The sequence below is a fragment of the Pseudorasbora parva genome, chromosome 4, assembly GCF_024679245.1.
Source record: "Pseudorasbora parva isolate DD20220531a chromosome 4, ASM2467924v1, whole genome shotgun sequence".
Lineage (NCBI taxonomy): Eukaryota > Metazoa > Chordata > Actinopteri > Cypriniformes > Gobionidae > Pseudorasbora > Pseudorasbora parva.
Window position 1 is genome coordinate 15,508,500 of NC_090175.1, and position 15,509 is coordinate 15,524,008.

General features: G+C 37.4%; 2 protein-coding genes across 2 annotated transcripts in view; both read right to left on the reverse strand.

Moving 5' to 3' along the window:
* bcl9 (BCL9 transcription coactivator) overlaps positions 1-2,645 on the reverse strand; it is a 177,673-nt gene extending 175,028 nt beyond the window's left edge. The window contains exon 1 of the mRNA XM_067441017.1: positions 2,599-2,645. The gene's annotated coding sequence lies outside the window, so the exon portion shown is untranslated. The remainder of the gene's footprint in view (positions 1-2,598) is intronic.
* Positions 1-15,509, reverse strand: part of morc3b (MORC family CW-type zinc finger 3b) — a 30,126-nt gene that overhangs the window by 6,991 nt on the left and 7,626 nt on the right. Inside the window, 7 exon segments of the mRNA XM_067442480.1 lie at positions 5,011-5,269; positions 5,841-6,360; positions 9,791-9,860; positions 10,194-10,272; positions 12,767-12,809; positions 13,175-13,249; positions 13,508-13,630. Of these exon segments, the coding sequence (XP_067298581.1) occupies positions 5,011-5,269; positions 5,841-6,360; positions 9,791-9,860; positions 10,194-10,272; positions 12,767-12,809; positions 13,175-13,249; positions 13,508-13,630 (1,169 nt within the window).

Sequence of the window (15,509 nt, forward strand, 5' to 3'; positions counted from 1 at the left end):
AAACTGTGTTTAAAAGCTGTACTGAAGACTGAGCGTCCCCTTGTGGACATTTGGGGAAATTAATAACATCAAACTTAAGGTCCAAATATACAATTACTCTCTTTACTATACATTCAAAAACTGCTAGTAAATGTCACAAATATTATTATTATTATTATACACAAAAAATTACAAACAATAGAACATTTTAAACCTGAAATTTTGAAGTAGAAGACTTAAATAGTATTTTAAATAGTTAAAACTTACGTCAGTAATCTTTATTTATGTCTTAATTGTTTTTTTACAGCACATTAATATTTTAAAATGCATTTATGCACACATTATGCATTTTAAAATAATAGTTACGTTAAACACCTGCAGTTAAGATGCAATAGACAAAACATACGCAACTGCTTGCCACTGTTGATGGAAGGAAAGTATTTGAGTCTGTATTTTTAACTAACAAAAGCAGAAGCCAAACAGCATATTATCAGGTATGGAGTAAATTCAATCTTGCTTCCTCAGAGACCAGTTTACTTCCTATATGTTTAAAGGGCACACTTGAATTAATTATTGTATGAAAATAGCTAAACTGTGCTTAATTATCTTGGATAAAATTATGTCAAATTTCCAGAAAAAAAGATGATGACAAGAAATCACCAAAAACTGTCAATGCATTCACAACATCATACACTATATTGCCAAAAGTTTTGGGACGCCTGCCTTTACATGCACATGAATTTGGGAATGACATTCCATTCTTGATTTGTAGAGTTTATTAGGAAGTTGGCCCAAGAATTTTCGACCATTCGTCTAGAAGCGCATTTGTGAGGTCAGGCACTGATGTTGGACAAAAAGGCCTGGCTCTCAGTCTCTTCTCTAATTCATCCCAAAGGTTTTCAAATGGGTTGAGGTCAGGACAAAGTTGGGAGCATGTAATTGTCCAAAATGTCTTGTTATGCTGAAGCTTTAAGCGTTCCTTTCACTGAAACTAAGTGGCCAAGCCCAACCCCTGAGAAATGACCATAAACCACGATACCCCTCCACCAAACTTTACACTTGACCTATTTTCCCTTTTTTTGTTATTGAAAAACAACCCAACTTTACTCTTGGCTCAATGCAGTCAGGCAAGTACCATTCTCTGATGGGCTAGTCTGTCATATTACCGGACAGAGAAGCGTGATTTGTCACTCCAAAGAATACGTCTCCGTCCAGTGGCAGCTGCTTTACACCACTGAATCCGACACTTTGCATTGCACTTGGTGACATTAGGCTTGGATGCAGCTACTCGGCCATGGAAACCCATTCCATGAAGCTCTTTATGCAGTGTTCTTGAGCTAATCTGAAGGCCACACAGAGTTTGGAGTTCTGTAACTATTGACTCTCAAAGGCCTAGTACAAGTTGAGATGGATTGATGTGAAGAGTGAAATCGAGCTGTCTGATAAGCAGTAATCTTGAATAAATCCACTAATGTGACTTCCTTAAAATACATTTTGAGAACCGGATCTGTCTCAGCGTGTGGGCCATAAATCGAAAGACAATATTCAGAGGAGGTAAAAATTGAAAAAATATCACTTATTACGAAACAGTAAACGTGTAAGAAATGGACCTTTCTCATTTTGAAAGTACAGAAAAATGGCTGACCTCTGGACCTGGAGACTTCAGGATTTGGTTTGGGTGGCTTTTTATTTCTTAGTCTCCAAGCCTATTTCGTATTGACCTCCACCAACATCCTTCATGAAATAAAAAAAGTTAAGTGATTTTTTTTATTTTATTTTTGTCAAGATTTCAAAACAGATCATCCTAGCATGGCTATTATATGTTTCAATTAGGTTCTATTTGGAACCAGCTACATAAAGGTTCCAATTATAACGTAAATAACTTTCTAGGACTTTCCAACCATCAACTGACCAATGAACCTAAAGAACTGTTACTTTTAGATGTTTTTTAATTTCAAGAGAATCATATAGCCAAATCAAGTACCAAATACAGAGAGGACTTGAACCTTGAACTTTTCAAGGTTCAAGGTTTGCAAGGTTTATTCCATACTTTTCAAAATTAACTTCTGCAAAATATTTTATTTCTTACCAGTTTGATTTTGATGGTCCAACCAGAGAAGGATCCTGCAGAAGCTATTAAATAACAATTAAATCAAATCTTTAAAGCAAATATTTCTAGACTGAGAAAAGACAGAAAATGTATTTTTGTCTCATGGGATGAAACAAAGACAACAATTCCCAGAATGCTTCGCTGCCCTATGAGGCCACACTCCTAAAGCCACCACTACTAGATTACTGAATCACTTTCACTTTTCCCACCGCAACCGTGTTCATTTTCATAAAATCAGTTCAGTTAGAGAACAGACACTACAATTAAAAACTGAACGTGTCTGTTCAATATGTGATTTAGTCGCTGAGGAAGTGTCAGCAAAAAAGGCAGCAGGAGTCACATTACATACATTCCTGATGATCTGAATAAGCTCTCCTGATGAGAGCTAAGGTAATCGCGACAACGGCATAGATAGATTCACAACGCGTATTCAGTCTGGCGCGTTTTCAGTTCATGCCTTTGGAAGCTTAACTTTCATAGGAATTAATTAAAGAAGTTAAAACACTCACTTTGCTCCGCCGGCCGCACCGTTTACATGTATGCCCGCGGCTGCCCAAGTGCCCAAGCTGGGTGCCGTGACTGTGAGTGAGAAGAGATCCCATCCCCCACGCGCTAGTTGAAAACATGCGGAAATGTCTCCCTCTGCTGGCTGTAGTCTTTAGCCTCTGGCCAAAAAATTCTCGGATGACGCAAATTGACGATATTTAAGGTTCTACTGATACAAAGCCAGAAAAAAAAAGAAAAAAAAAAGAAACAAAGCCAGATGCTAATCGATGAAGTAACCCTTTAAGTGTATGGCAAGATTTTCTGTGAATTTTGTTGTTTGGCTTCAAATTATACAGCAGTGCATTGTCATTCTGTATGGACTAGTTAAATGACCAACTTTGATGGTTCTTCATCATCATTTTGGAGCTTAACAGTCCTATACTCTATTCATTTTCATTATATTTATAAATAGTTTCTAGAAAAATGTGTCTTCAGGTGTAAGAAAGCCATACAGGTTAGGAAAAATATGATGGTGATTTAATGACAACTTTTGGGTGAACTAGTTCTTTAAAATCACAGTATTACCAGGCTATGACACAGCCATGCCACTGCTCTCCAAGACATTACATCTGACTCTTGTTATGCCCTGGCAGGGCTAGTGTAATATTTTGGTAACCTTAGGCATTTAATGAGCCTGGTTGTAATAAGACAGTCACGTAAGCTTCCTACGAGTCCTCCATTTATAACACTGACAGGTGTAGCGTGAAATTCACCCTTCCCTTACGAAACAAAAATATATTGCAGTATATTGAAAGATATCATGTAATACATTAGGCTATGGGATTTTATATATTTATATTCTCCAATATATTGCAATATGCAAGCAGCAATCATTTGAATATTTTGCAATATATTACAGGAATATATAATATATTGTATAATACCATCAATATATTATTCCATGTATTTACAATATATTATAATATATTTCAAGTAATATATTGGTAAATATATTTTCCTTTTGTAAGGGTTTGCATCAGCTGGTAGGTAGAGTCTGAAGAATTGACATGATCTGCTGGGGCAATCTTGCCTGGTTAGTGTGTTGTATTAACATCAACAGAAACAAAAATCTCTATATAGTACACTACCTTTCAATAGTTTGAGGTTGTTGTTTATGTTTTTCAAAGCATTTGTTTAATAAAAAATACAGGAAAACGGCAATATGCATTCTTGCTTATTGAAATGACGTGTTAATTTCTTTCTTAAAAATATTTTTTCAAAATAAATGGGACTGATTGAAAAGGCCATCAACTTGTGACCTTTAATTCATAGGTGTATTCATCTATGTTTTAAGTTAGTCTCTCTCTGGTAGACTGTTAAGGTAAAAATAAATTGGGCCTTTTAATGATTAGGTCACATCTATAGATTTTATTTTCAGCGCAAATGGATTTAAGATGACAGGTCACTGCTGAGTTCACAGAGTGCCTTTATTATGTATTTATTGGAGGATGTCTTTAAAAGTAGATTTGATTAACAGTAAGAGTGACAGTTTAAGAGGTAGAGGAGTGTGTGTTAAGCTCAGAAACAAGATCGGGGGAAAAGGAAGACTTTTGTGTGTGTGAGTGTGTGTGTGTGTGTGTGTGTGTGTAGCAGGAAAACATTTAGATGCCTTAGTGGAAAAAAAGCTTGATTAAATACATGAGAACATCTAGTAACTGAATGTGAGTCTTTATTGGAGCAGGTCGGTTAACTCAGTGGCCATCTTAGTTGCATTATTTTCTAGGCATGCAAATCCAGCTCTTATGTACTTGATTGGGGAAAGACAGAAATATCCAAAAGCATAAATGCTATAAATAGCATAGTTTATTTAGCTTACAGAACACAAAAAATCTATTACATTTGCATAGTTTGTTTTTAGGCTAGTCCAGCTAATGCTAGTAAAAAATAAAAAAATAAAAAAATAAAACACTGAAGCCTGTTTCAGTAAGGCTTTATAAACAATAGCTGTCCTATTGATTTATCCCAAACTATTTTCTTCTAGTGATCTGGAAGCCAATTTTCACCACTTTAAAAACACACAAAAACATGCTTTGGTAAATCATAACCGTGGCATACAAATACAATTATGAGATAAAAGTCAAAATTATGAATCAAAAAGCCATATTTAGAACATAAGTCATAAATATGAGATTAAAACATTAAAATTATGAGATAAAAAGCAGAAATTACTTTGAAAATTGTAACCTTTTAACAGGTTAAATTGTAAACCTGTTTTAATTATGACTTAGTCTATCATCATTTTGTATTTATCTCATAATTTCAACTTCATAACTTTTTACTTTTGAGATTTACCAAAGTCAGATTTTTTTTCTTATGGCGGAAATGGACTTCTATTGTGTCCACCTATACTTTGAGATATATATATATATACACACTGCTTTATGTGATGTGTTCTAGAACCTGGATGAGAATCGTATCTATGACATCACTGCTGTAGTCCACATGCTCAAGATGAAGAGAAGGAATAAAAGACACCAGCAGACGGCTCAAGTTTAGACGAAGCGTCCTCAGTTTGGAGCTGTCATTGTTCTCTTCTTTGCCTCTCTTGCTCTGTTCCCTGAGGTCCGACAGTTGACACTTCAGCTGATCACACAGGGCAGAAAGGCTGGTCTTCTCCTCCTCTACCCTCTCCAGCTAAACACAGCACATAGTAAATTCAAAAATCACACATAGTTCCAGAAGACAACAGGAGCAGTGCTGGCCTATGAAAAGTCAGTGCCACAATGCTTGGCTGTTGTGGGTGGTTGCTACGGTGTTGCTGGGTGGTTGTTTAATGGCCAAAAGTATAGATAGTGACAAACAAGTGGACACGATTAATCGCTAGACCACATTTTTTAACCGGTTGAGATTGTGAACTATCACCTCTATCACAGTCAAGCTCATACCCGTGCTGCTCTTTCAGTAACGCTTATCATTTGAATGAATGTTTAAACTTGGAGTTTAGTTGGTTAGTTTAGTTAATGCATAAGTTAACATGAACTACCAATGAACAATACTTCTACAGCATTTAATTAGTTAATAGTAACATATACAAGAGTTATACAAGATTTAACTTTAAGTCAGTGTAATATAATTTAAGTTCAAATTACTTGTACAAACAATTTGATTATACTTGTACTTAAAAAATTGTAAAGTGCTACCAGCAGCAAGAAACATCTTACTAACAACCATCCCACATCTCCAAACAATCCGCTCTGCCTCTTACCCTCCTGATGAGCTGGTTCCTTTCGTCCTCCAGGGCGGCGCTGTGCTCCCTAATCACATCCAGTTCCTGTCGGCACACGTCTCTCTCCTCCGCGGTCTCATGCATCAGTTCCATTAGCTCATCCTGCCACTGTTGCACCTCTGTCAAGTTCCATTCCTCTTCCTCCTCCTCCTCTTCATCATCAACCTGACCTTCATGATGCACCACAACTTTCTTCTTATTTTTCAAGGGCAAGTCGATTATCTCCTCCGCCGCTGAGCTGTATCCCCTCCCTGTCCCAGATGATGCATCTTTTTCACATGTCTCTTCTGCATCAACGGGCCCCTGATGTGACTCAAATCCCTCCATCATTCCGCTCTCAGCTTTGGTCACGAGTGTGTCAGATTGAGCGAGAATCTTTCTCTCCTTATTTAAAGCAGGCCAGCAGTGAGCCTGCGAGGAGAGCTCTTGTGGTGCGGTGAGAGAGGGGACAAGAGAGGATGGTGTCTGTTTTTCTATGGTAAAAAATGTCTGTTTTGGTCTGTAAATACATTAAAATAAAATTAAATGATACATGTTTACTATAGAAATACAGTGGGGCAAAAAAGTATTTAGTCAGCCACTAAAAAGTTCTCCCACTTAAAAAGAGGAGAGAGGCCTGTAATTTTAATCATAGGTACACTTCAATTATGAGAGACAGAATGAGAAAAAAAATCCAAAAAATCACATAAATCACAATTTATTTGAAAATTATGGTGGAAAATAAGTATTTGGTCAATAACAAAAGTTCATCTCAATACTTTGTTATATACCCTTTGGTGGCAATGACAGAGGTCAAACGATTTCTGTAAGTCACCACAAGGTTTTTACACACTGTTGCTGGTAGTTTGGCCCAGAGTCCTGCACGGGTCAGATTTTGTAAATCCGCACTGCCCGTACCCGCGGTGCGTTAAACCGCATCTGACCCGTTTTCCGACATGGAGCACTAATTAAAATCCGCACCCAACCCGACCCGCTTAAAATAAAACCGACACCCGACCCGCACCCGAAATAAAAACAGTTTAGCATATAACATTATATAGGCCTACATCATTTATTGCCAGGTCATACAAAAGTAATAACTTCACAGTGCCACGTCTTTAAAATTCAAACACATTATTTTCAAAGAGTGTACGCACACCGGCGGCGGCATTCGGTGCCTGTCCGACCTGTCCGGTGGATTCAAAACTGAGCTCACGCGTATATAATGTGCGCATCCGGCGGTGAGCTTCGTGTCTGGCGTGCGACCCCCTTGAAGCCTTGTGTGATATTTTGAAAGTGAGAGAATCCTGGGAGGGCGCAGCGGCGCGAGCACAAATAACCTAATATTGTTTTGAAATTATTTTATTAACTTGAAATACAGGCAAGACATATTTTTGTAGCCTAGATATGTTCCTAAAAATATGCATATATTTTACATTGGCACGTGACTGTTTTAAACCAGTGTTAGACCTGTGTTTCCCCCTTGTCCGACCCGCACCCGTATCCGACACAGCAAAAAAAGTAGCCGAACGCTTGCAAGACTCTGGTTTGGCCCATTCCTCCATGCAGATCTCCTCTAGAGTGGTGATGTTTTGGGGCTGTCGTTGGGCAAAAGATTTTTTATGGGGTTAAGATGGGCTAGGTCACACCAGGACCTCAAAATGCTTTTTACGAAGCCACTCCTTAGTTGCCCGAGTGGTGTGTTTGGGATCACTGTCATGCTGAAAGACCCAACCACGTTTCATCTTCAATGCCCTTGCTGATGGAAGGAGGTTTTTACTCAAAATCTTACGATACATGGCCCCATTCATTCTTTCCTTTACACGGATCAGTCATCCTGGTCCCTTTGTAGAAAAACAGCCCCAAGGCATGATATTTCCACCCCCATGTTTGACAGTAGGTATGGTGGAACTCAGCATTCTTTCTGCTCTAAACATGACAGTTTGAGTTTTTTTTACCAATAAGTTATATTTTGGTTTCATTTGACCATATGACATTCTCCCAATCCTCTTCTAAATCATCCAAATGCTCTCTAGCAAACTTCAGACGGGCCCAGACATGTACTGGCTTAGGCAGGGGGGCACGTCTGGCACTGCAGGATTTAAGTCCCTGGCAGCGTAGTGTGTTACTGATTTCTTCACACCAAACTGCTTACCTATTGCAGATTCAGTCTTCCCAGCCTGGTGCAAGTCTACAATTTTGTTTCTGGTGTCCTTTGACAGCTCTTTGGTCTCGGCCATAGTGGAGTTTGAAGTCTTTTTGTCTTCTTGAGGTTGTGGACAGGTGTCTTTTATACTGATAAAACTTTCAAACAGGTGCCATTAATACAGGCAACGAGTGGAGGACAGAGGAGCCTCTTAAAGAAGTTACAGGCCTGTGAGAGCCAGAAATCTTGCTTTTTTGTAGGTGACCAAATACTTATTTTCCACCATAATTCGCTAATAAATAAATGTGCAAATAAATAAAAATAAGACAATGTGAACTTGCAGAATTGGTGGCTGACTTAATACTTTTTTGCCCCACTGTATGGGTAGCGCTTTATTTTACAGCCCTGTTCCACATGTACATCCTATGACCATCGTATAGTAATTACAATCCGCTTGTTAAGTCGTGACGTAAGGAACGCCGTTTCTGGGTCCAAGCCTCAACTCGTTTCACTTGAGAATGCCATTGACGCCCGTTTATGAGCGCTATTTTTTAATTATTAAACATCAAACATTTAAAAAAGTTAAACATTTTAAATACTTACAGTCTACACAACATTCTCTATGGTCACAGCGTTTCAGACATTAATATTTTAACGATTTATAAAAGATGAATCACTGTCTGGCCATCTGGAAGTTTGGTATGGAGAAAAAGGTTATTATTATAGCTTTTTTTGTAGTATTACACCACATTGTGTGTGTATATTAGCACCGTTTGTAGTTTTTCTTGTGGTATAAGATAGAGCATTTGGACCCGGAAGCGCTGCGGCGTGACGTCAGCCTTAACAACCGGATAACTCGGTAATAACTAGGTACTTAGCCTGTACCCTACAGCTAAACCTACCCTTAAAAGCATAGTTCACTCACACAAAAAAAATCCAGTCATCACTTACTCACCCTCAAGTTGTTCCAAACCTGTTGTTCCAAACCAATGTTGGTGACCAGGAAAAAAAATCCAATAAGAAATCACACGCACAAACTACGATAGAAACATTTAGCGAAAAAAATCCCTCGATGTGCATTAAAAAAGTAATGTGACCATGCGGTGGAACGGCATTACTGGACTAACCAGTGGACTGTTTTTTTTTTGCATAGCATCTAAAAATGGTGTTTTGGATGTTGTGAAATGCTTGAGCAAAGTCTGTCATCAAAGTGGTTTGGTATAATTACAACTGTCTTACCATAACTGTCTTACACAACTGCATTCCCAAACAGCAGCATCTGCCTCCGAAATTAAGTTTATTGCATTTAATCTGGATGCTCTGAGACGCAAGTAATTTATTATATATGAAAATTATTATGTACTGTGGCTTCCACTTTACTTAGTAATATTTAGCACCATTTTATCAGGAAGTTATTATTTGTTCTCTTCGACTCACTGGATGGAAAAGATAAGTTAAGAATAAGTTAAATTCGCAACTTTGAATGAAAACAGCCACTGGCTTCCATACTAGGAAAAAAATAGAATGGAAGTCAAATGGGTACCATCAACTGTCTGGTTCCCAACATTCTTTAAAATAACTTATTTTGTGTTCAACAGAAGAAAGAAACTCATACAGGTGTGGAACAACATGAAAGTAAATTACATTTTTTTATTTTTAGGTGAACTATCTCTTTAGCTTATGCAGTTATATCGCCATCTACTTTGTTAGGTAAGGCACACTGTTAGTACACAAAAGTGCATGTACTGAAAAATACAGTGCAACCGAAATATGTATGAACAATCAGCCGTTGTAATATTATTACCTTCTAAGAGAATTGGAGACAGCGGTCAGGTTAATGAGGGGCAAAGGGGACCTCTCAGCTAAGGACAGTCCTAAGAATATGAAAGAAATATTAGTCAAACTTAGCTTTCAGCAATCACAGAAATTAATTACATTTAAAAAAAATAATGTTTTATAAATCCTCTTAAAATATAACTTGATATGTAACAGTAAATAGTACAGGGAAAAGATGTTCAACACAAGTTTGTTAATGTGGTTTGTTCATACAGATATCATCGTTGCAGAAAACTTTTTTGCTAAAGTGTAGGGGGGCTCTAATGAGGCATGTCAAACAGCCAAAAGCCAAATCAGAACCTCTCAAACTAGTGGTAAGGTGATTCAAAGCTATTTTATTATGACTTTTATGTGGCATATAGCAACTTTACCAGACAAAAAAGAGGCTGGTGGATGTCTGGGTGTCTGACTGACTGTTAACGCTCCTGGTCGGTCCTTCGTCTGTGAGCTCTAAAATAAGAAGACAAGAATCTGAAATATAGTTTTTTGATGAATAATCAGTTTGCATTAGCATCTGGGACACTTTTTTTTTTTTTTTTTGCTTTAATACTTTCAAAAGATTTAGAGTAGTATCTACCCTGAACTCCATAGAGTTAAACTGGGTAACTGCAGCTGAAATTTCAGCCATATATTATAAAGCCACAATTTCATTTTTAAAATTTTAAAGTACCCCTATTACGATATACTAAAGGTTCCAAATTTAATTTTTGATGTCTCTTACAATAGACTATTTTGGCCGCATATGGATTTAATCAAATATTTGGGACCATTTGTGTGAGTGCAAATATTTGTTTAGGTGCGAATTGCTTTCATTTCTGCTGTGAGTTGATACAGTCCACCTATCTATCACAACCAAGAAAACTTCATCTTCACATTCCTAACTTTAAAGCAGACTTTAGATTGGTTAATATCAACCGTCAATCACTCCCTTTTTCACTGTGCTCCATTGTCATGTGAAAGAGAATTTTACTTGACCGGACAACTAGCCTGATTAAAACGTCATTTATAAAAAAACATAAGGAATCACATAAACCCGAGAATGATTCTGATTTTGTTTCATTTAGGTGTCGATTGATTGTGTATAATCATGTACTACTGACTTTGTATAATAGTAATATAATAATGAATCACTGACTGTGAGGTTGCTGTTGAGGCTCGTGCAGTCTATCAAGGAGAAATCAAAATAAATCAGCGCAGCAGCACATACACACATAACGTAGATTGAAAATGTGGCATTGATTTCAATAAAGGGTTAAAATCAAGTCACTTACACTTTAGAAGCAATATTGACTGTTTTTGTTCTGTTTCAGCAGCAAAAATAGTCCAAACAAAGATCACAGCGGAATCAAGGCGCGTCTCACAAGCAACGTTTACATGCACACTTTTTTGTCATTCCGATAAAAATAATTCTGATTAAAAGATTTAGTGGCCTGTTTACATGATACGTTATCTAAACCGATCTGGGGTTTACATGTGCTGACTTTCAATCGCAATCATCACAGAGCGTTTGTCTGCCGCATCAGAAATGTCGACTCTCCTCTCCAGCAGTTGGAATGTGTTCACGGATGCCATAGCAACTCTTAACGGCCACCAGGACTTATATGGTTTTATAAAAGCTATTTATTTATTGTAAAAGTGTAATCATCTCAGAAAAAAAATCAATTCTTCTGTCAGGCGCAGTAAAAAGTGCCTGGGACAAACGCTGTCAAGATGAGAGGATGTAACCGGGCTATGTCTGTGTCATTATGCCAACATTATCTTCATAACTTCTAACGAAATAAAAAGTTTACCCCTCAGAAAAATTAACTTTCCTCTCAACATTATAGCCTGCGTGTGAGCGCGACGCACACTGAAAAGTAATCGGGTCAGGTCGTTTACATGGTTAAATTTTTCGTTTGATCGGTTCATGAAAAGGTTTATCCCACCCCTCTCAAAACGATTAAAATTTCATTCGGTTTGGGCATTTTTATTCCGATTGAGGTGTTTATACGGAGCATTTTCATTCGGATTGGACTTTTAAACCGATTACAGTGCTCCATGTAAACACACCTAATGATTCAACATTTTGAACGAATCAGTTGACTGAAAGATTCAATAATCCATTTACAAACAAGCAACTGCCTCATTCTTGAATAAATCAGCCGTTTGACTGAATCGTTTGTATGAATGACTCAATGACTCACTCATTGAGACGGTCGCTTACTGCAACCTACTGTCGGTTTAGTTTTATGCTTTAGAAGTATTTTGTAAATATATAGATATATATATAGATACACACAGTATATAAAGCTCAACTCCAAGTCTTCCAGAATCACGGCCAAAGCTGATTTGAAAGGCTGCTGCTACAGTAACAATGGTGTTGGTTTTATCGTATTAATTTGAGCACGAGTCTCCATCCTTTGGATGTGCATGCATGCAAAGTGGATTTGCTTCCACAGCATCTTCTCGACATGTTAACAACACAAACCAAACTCTTCCAGGCCTCAGTTACAACTACAGTGTTTGCAGGCGGGTGATAGTAAACGTTCGCAGGTAGCCATTAAGACCATAGCCTGGAATTATGCAAATTTGTTACAAACATACGTAGGTTCTAGCAGGAAATAAGACTGGAATTACTGATGATTTATTTACTGATTACTAGAGTCAATAACTTCATTTATTATCCGTTTTGATCTTTAAGATTTTGCTGAAAAAGCATAATAAGGGCACATACTAGCCTACATTTATGAATCAAATAAGAATGGAGAGAACTGATCCAGTGCCACCTAGCAACTAATACATCTAATTGAATCCTAAAACCGTTCTCACAATTAAAGATAAAAAGAGGAAATACAGGAAATTAAAGGGAAAACAAAATGATAACACTTACACAAACATACGTAATGAGATAATCCAAGCTGATTTATTAGCATTTGCTACTTGAGTTGGTTGCAAGTGTTCTTACCTCTGGAACATTCTCCTCAAGCAGACTCTTTGTATTTCTCCTCCTGAATAAGTTCAGAATATGCTGAATATCATATGGCTTTCTGAATAATGTCAAGAAACGGTAACACTTAAGTGTAGGGTCCAATTCTCATTTTTAACTAGTTATTAGTTATTATTACTACTAATTAGATATTAGAATATTGGCTGTTTATAAAGCAAATATGAATGCCTTATTCTGCATGATCATATTCTATATCCCTTAACCCAATACCTAAACTTAACAACTACCTTGCTAACTATTAATATGCAGTGATTAGGAGATTATTGAGGCAAAAGTAGTTGATAAGAAATAGTAAATTGTGAGAATTGGACCCTAATCTAAAGTGTGACCCTAGAAACAATCAGCAATATTGACAGCACAACTTACTGCCGTTTAAAGGGTTTAGGATATGACTTCTGATCTTCCTCCTCATCCTCTAGTTCTTCCTCTACCAAGCAGGTCCTGTGTGGAGTTTTCAGTAAGGTAACACTAAAACTAACAATAAGTATTGAGAAATGGAGCAAGCAGTTAATAGTTGGGGGGGGGGGAGATGTGGGGGGGAGGTCATGCCCCCCGCTGTGCTTCTGTGCTTTGCTTCTCAAATATTTGGCTGCCTTTGGGTTTCTTTAACCTTCAAACTTCTTCTCCAGGATACACCCCTCCAAACCCCTTTCCATTTTTACTCATGATATCATGGAAAAACTGTTTTGTTACTGTCACCTGAACTGTGGGTCATAGTTCATGCTGCAGAACCATTTATCTGGCAGCTCAGTGATGCCGTCTGGAAGCCTCCTCCACTTGAGGCAGCTGTCACACTGCACCCAGACTTGATCTGGAACTTTCCTTGAAGAGGACAGAGATAAGTCGATTAAATATAGTTCACCTAAAAATGAAAATTCTGTCATCATTAACTCACCCTCAGGTCGTTTCAAAACCAAGACTTCCAAAGTGTTTAAAAATGTGTTTTACTAATGGATGGGGATGAAAGCGTTTAAGCTCCACAGAGTACACAAAAGCAACATTAAAGTCTTAAAACTATACAAACAAACCAACATATTTAATGAATTACATTTTTATTGATGGTCTTAATGATTCATTCACAAATCACTTAAAGGGGTCCTAATGCCCCCTTTTACAATAAGTAAAATAAGTCTCTGATGTCCCAGAGTGTGTATGTAAGTTTTAGGTTAAAATACCCAATAGATCATTTTTATAGCATGTAAAAAAAATGAGGGTGGGCAAATACATGCCATTTTTTGTGCGTGTTCCCTTAAATGCAAATGAGCTGCTGATCCCGGCCCCCTTTCATGAAGAGGGCGGAGATTTAAGAGTTTGAGTTAGCAGCTCTGATTACCTCAAGCAGACATGCAAACCAAAGTCAGATAATGACAGAGAGACTCAAGAAGTGGCAACATAGAATGCAACAGGACGTTTCTGAATGGTTAGGTGATGAATTTATGTAGCTGATGTTAACTATCATGGAGATTAGCATGTTCTGTCATGATAATCTATAGATCGCTTGTGTGGGAACTGTTATAAAATGCCTACAGAGAGTATATGAATGCCTAAGAATATATGCAGCATGAAGATAGAACAAGTATAGTTTAGTTCAATTATGGTTATAACTTATGTTGTCATTTTGCTTTTATGCTATTGCATTTGTGTTACATACTGTATTGCAATAAATGTAAAAAGACAGATGCGACAGCTTGAGCAGACTCCCAAATGTGCTCGACTACAAAAACTCTTCCTCTTCTCAACATGGCCTCAATGCCTTTGTTGTGTTTTCCCAGGGGCAGGGTTTATGTAAATTTTAGGGTTAGTGAATAAGCTTGTTGTGGTCCCTACCAGCCATTTGTCGTAGTCCTTAAAGGGTTAGTTCACCCAAAAATGAAAATTCTGTCATTAATTACCCTGATTTCTTTCGACACCCATAAGACACAAATGAAGATATTTTTGTTGAAATCCGATGGCTCAAAAAGGCCTTCATTGATACCAATGTCATTTCCTCTCTCAAGACCCATAAAAGGCGCTAAAGACGTCGTTACAAAGTCCACTTCACTACAGCGGCTCTACAAAAACTTTATGAAGCGACGTGTTTTCAGATGATAGAATCATTCGGATCACCAAAGTCATGTGATTTCAGCAGTTTGGCGGTTTAATACGTGATCCGAATTATGAACTGATACGCTGATTCGTAACGGTTTGAAGCTTTGTTTTGAAATCAGCCCATCGCTATTTAAGTTGTTATTTCGGTTTTTTTGCGCACAAAAACGATTCTCGTCGCTTCATAAAATGATTGTAGAGCCACTGTAGTGAGATGGGCTTTGTAACGACGTCTTTAGTGCCTTTTTTGGGTCTTGAGAGAGGAAATGACATTGGTGTCAATGAAAATCTTTCTGAGCCATCGGATTTCAACAAAAATATCTTAATTTGTGTTCCTAAACAGAGGTCTTACGGTTGGTCTTACGATCTAACAGAGGTCTTACGGTTGTCGAACGACATTAGGGTAAGCAATTATTGACAGAATTTTCATTTTTGGGTGAACTAACCCCCCAATTTCTATAAAAGTAAATATCTCCCTTTGCTTTGAACTTTAAGTATTGTAACTTTGCAGATGTTGTTTATGCTCAAACAGCAACATTACACACTAACTAAAGTTTAAAAAAAAAAGTGAAATCATAAATAACCACCCCTTTAATTCATTCAAGTGAACTTCAAA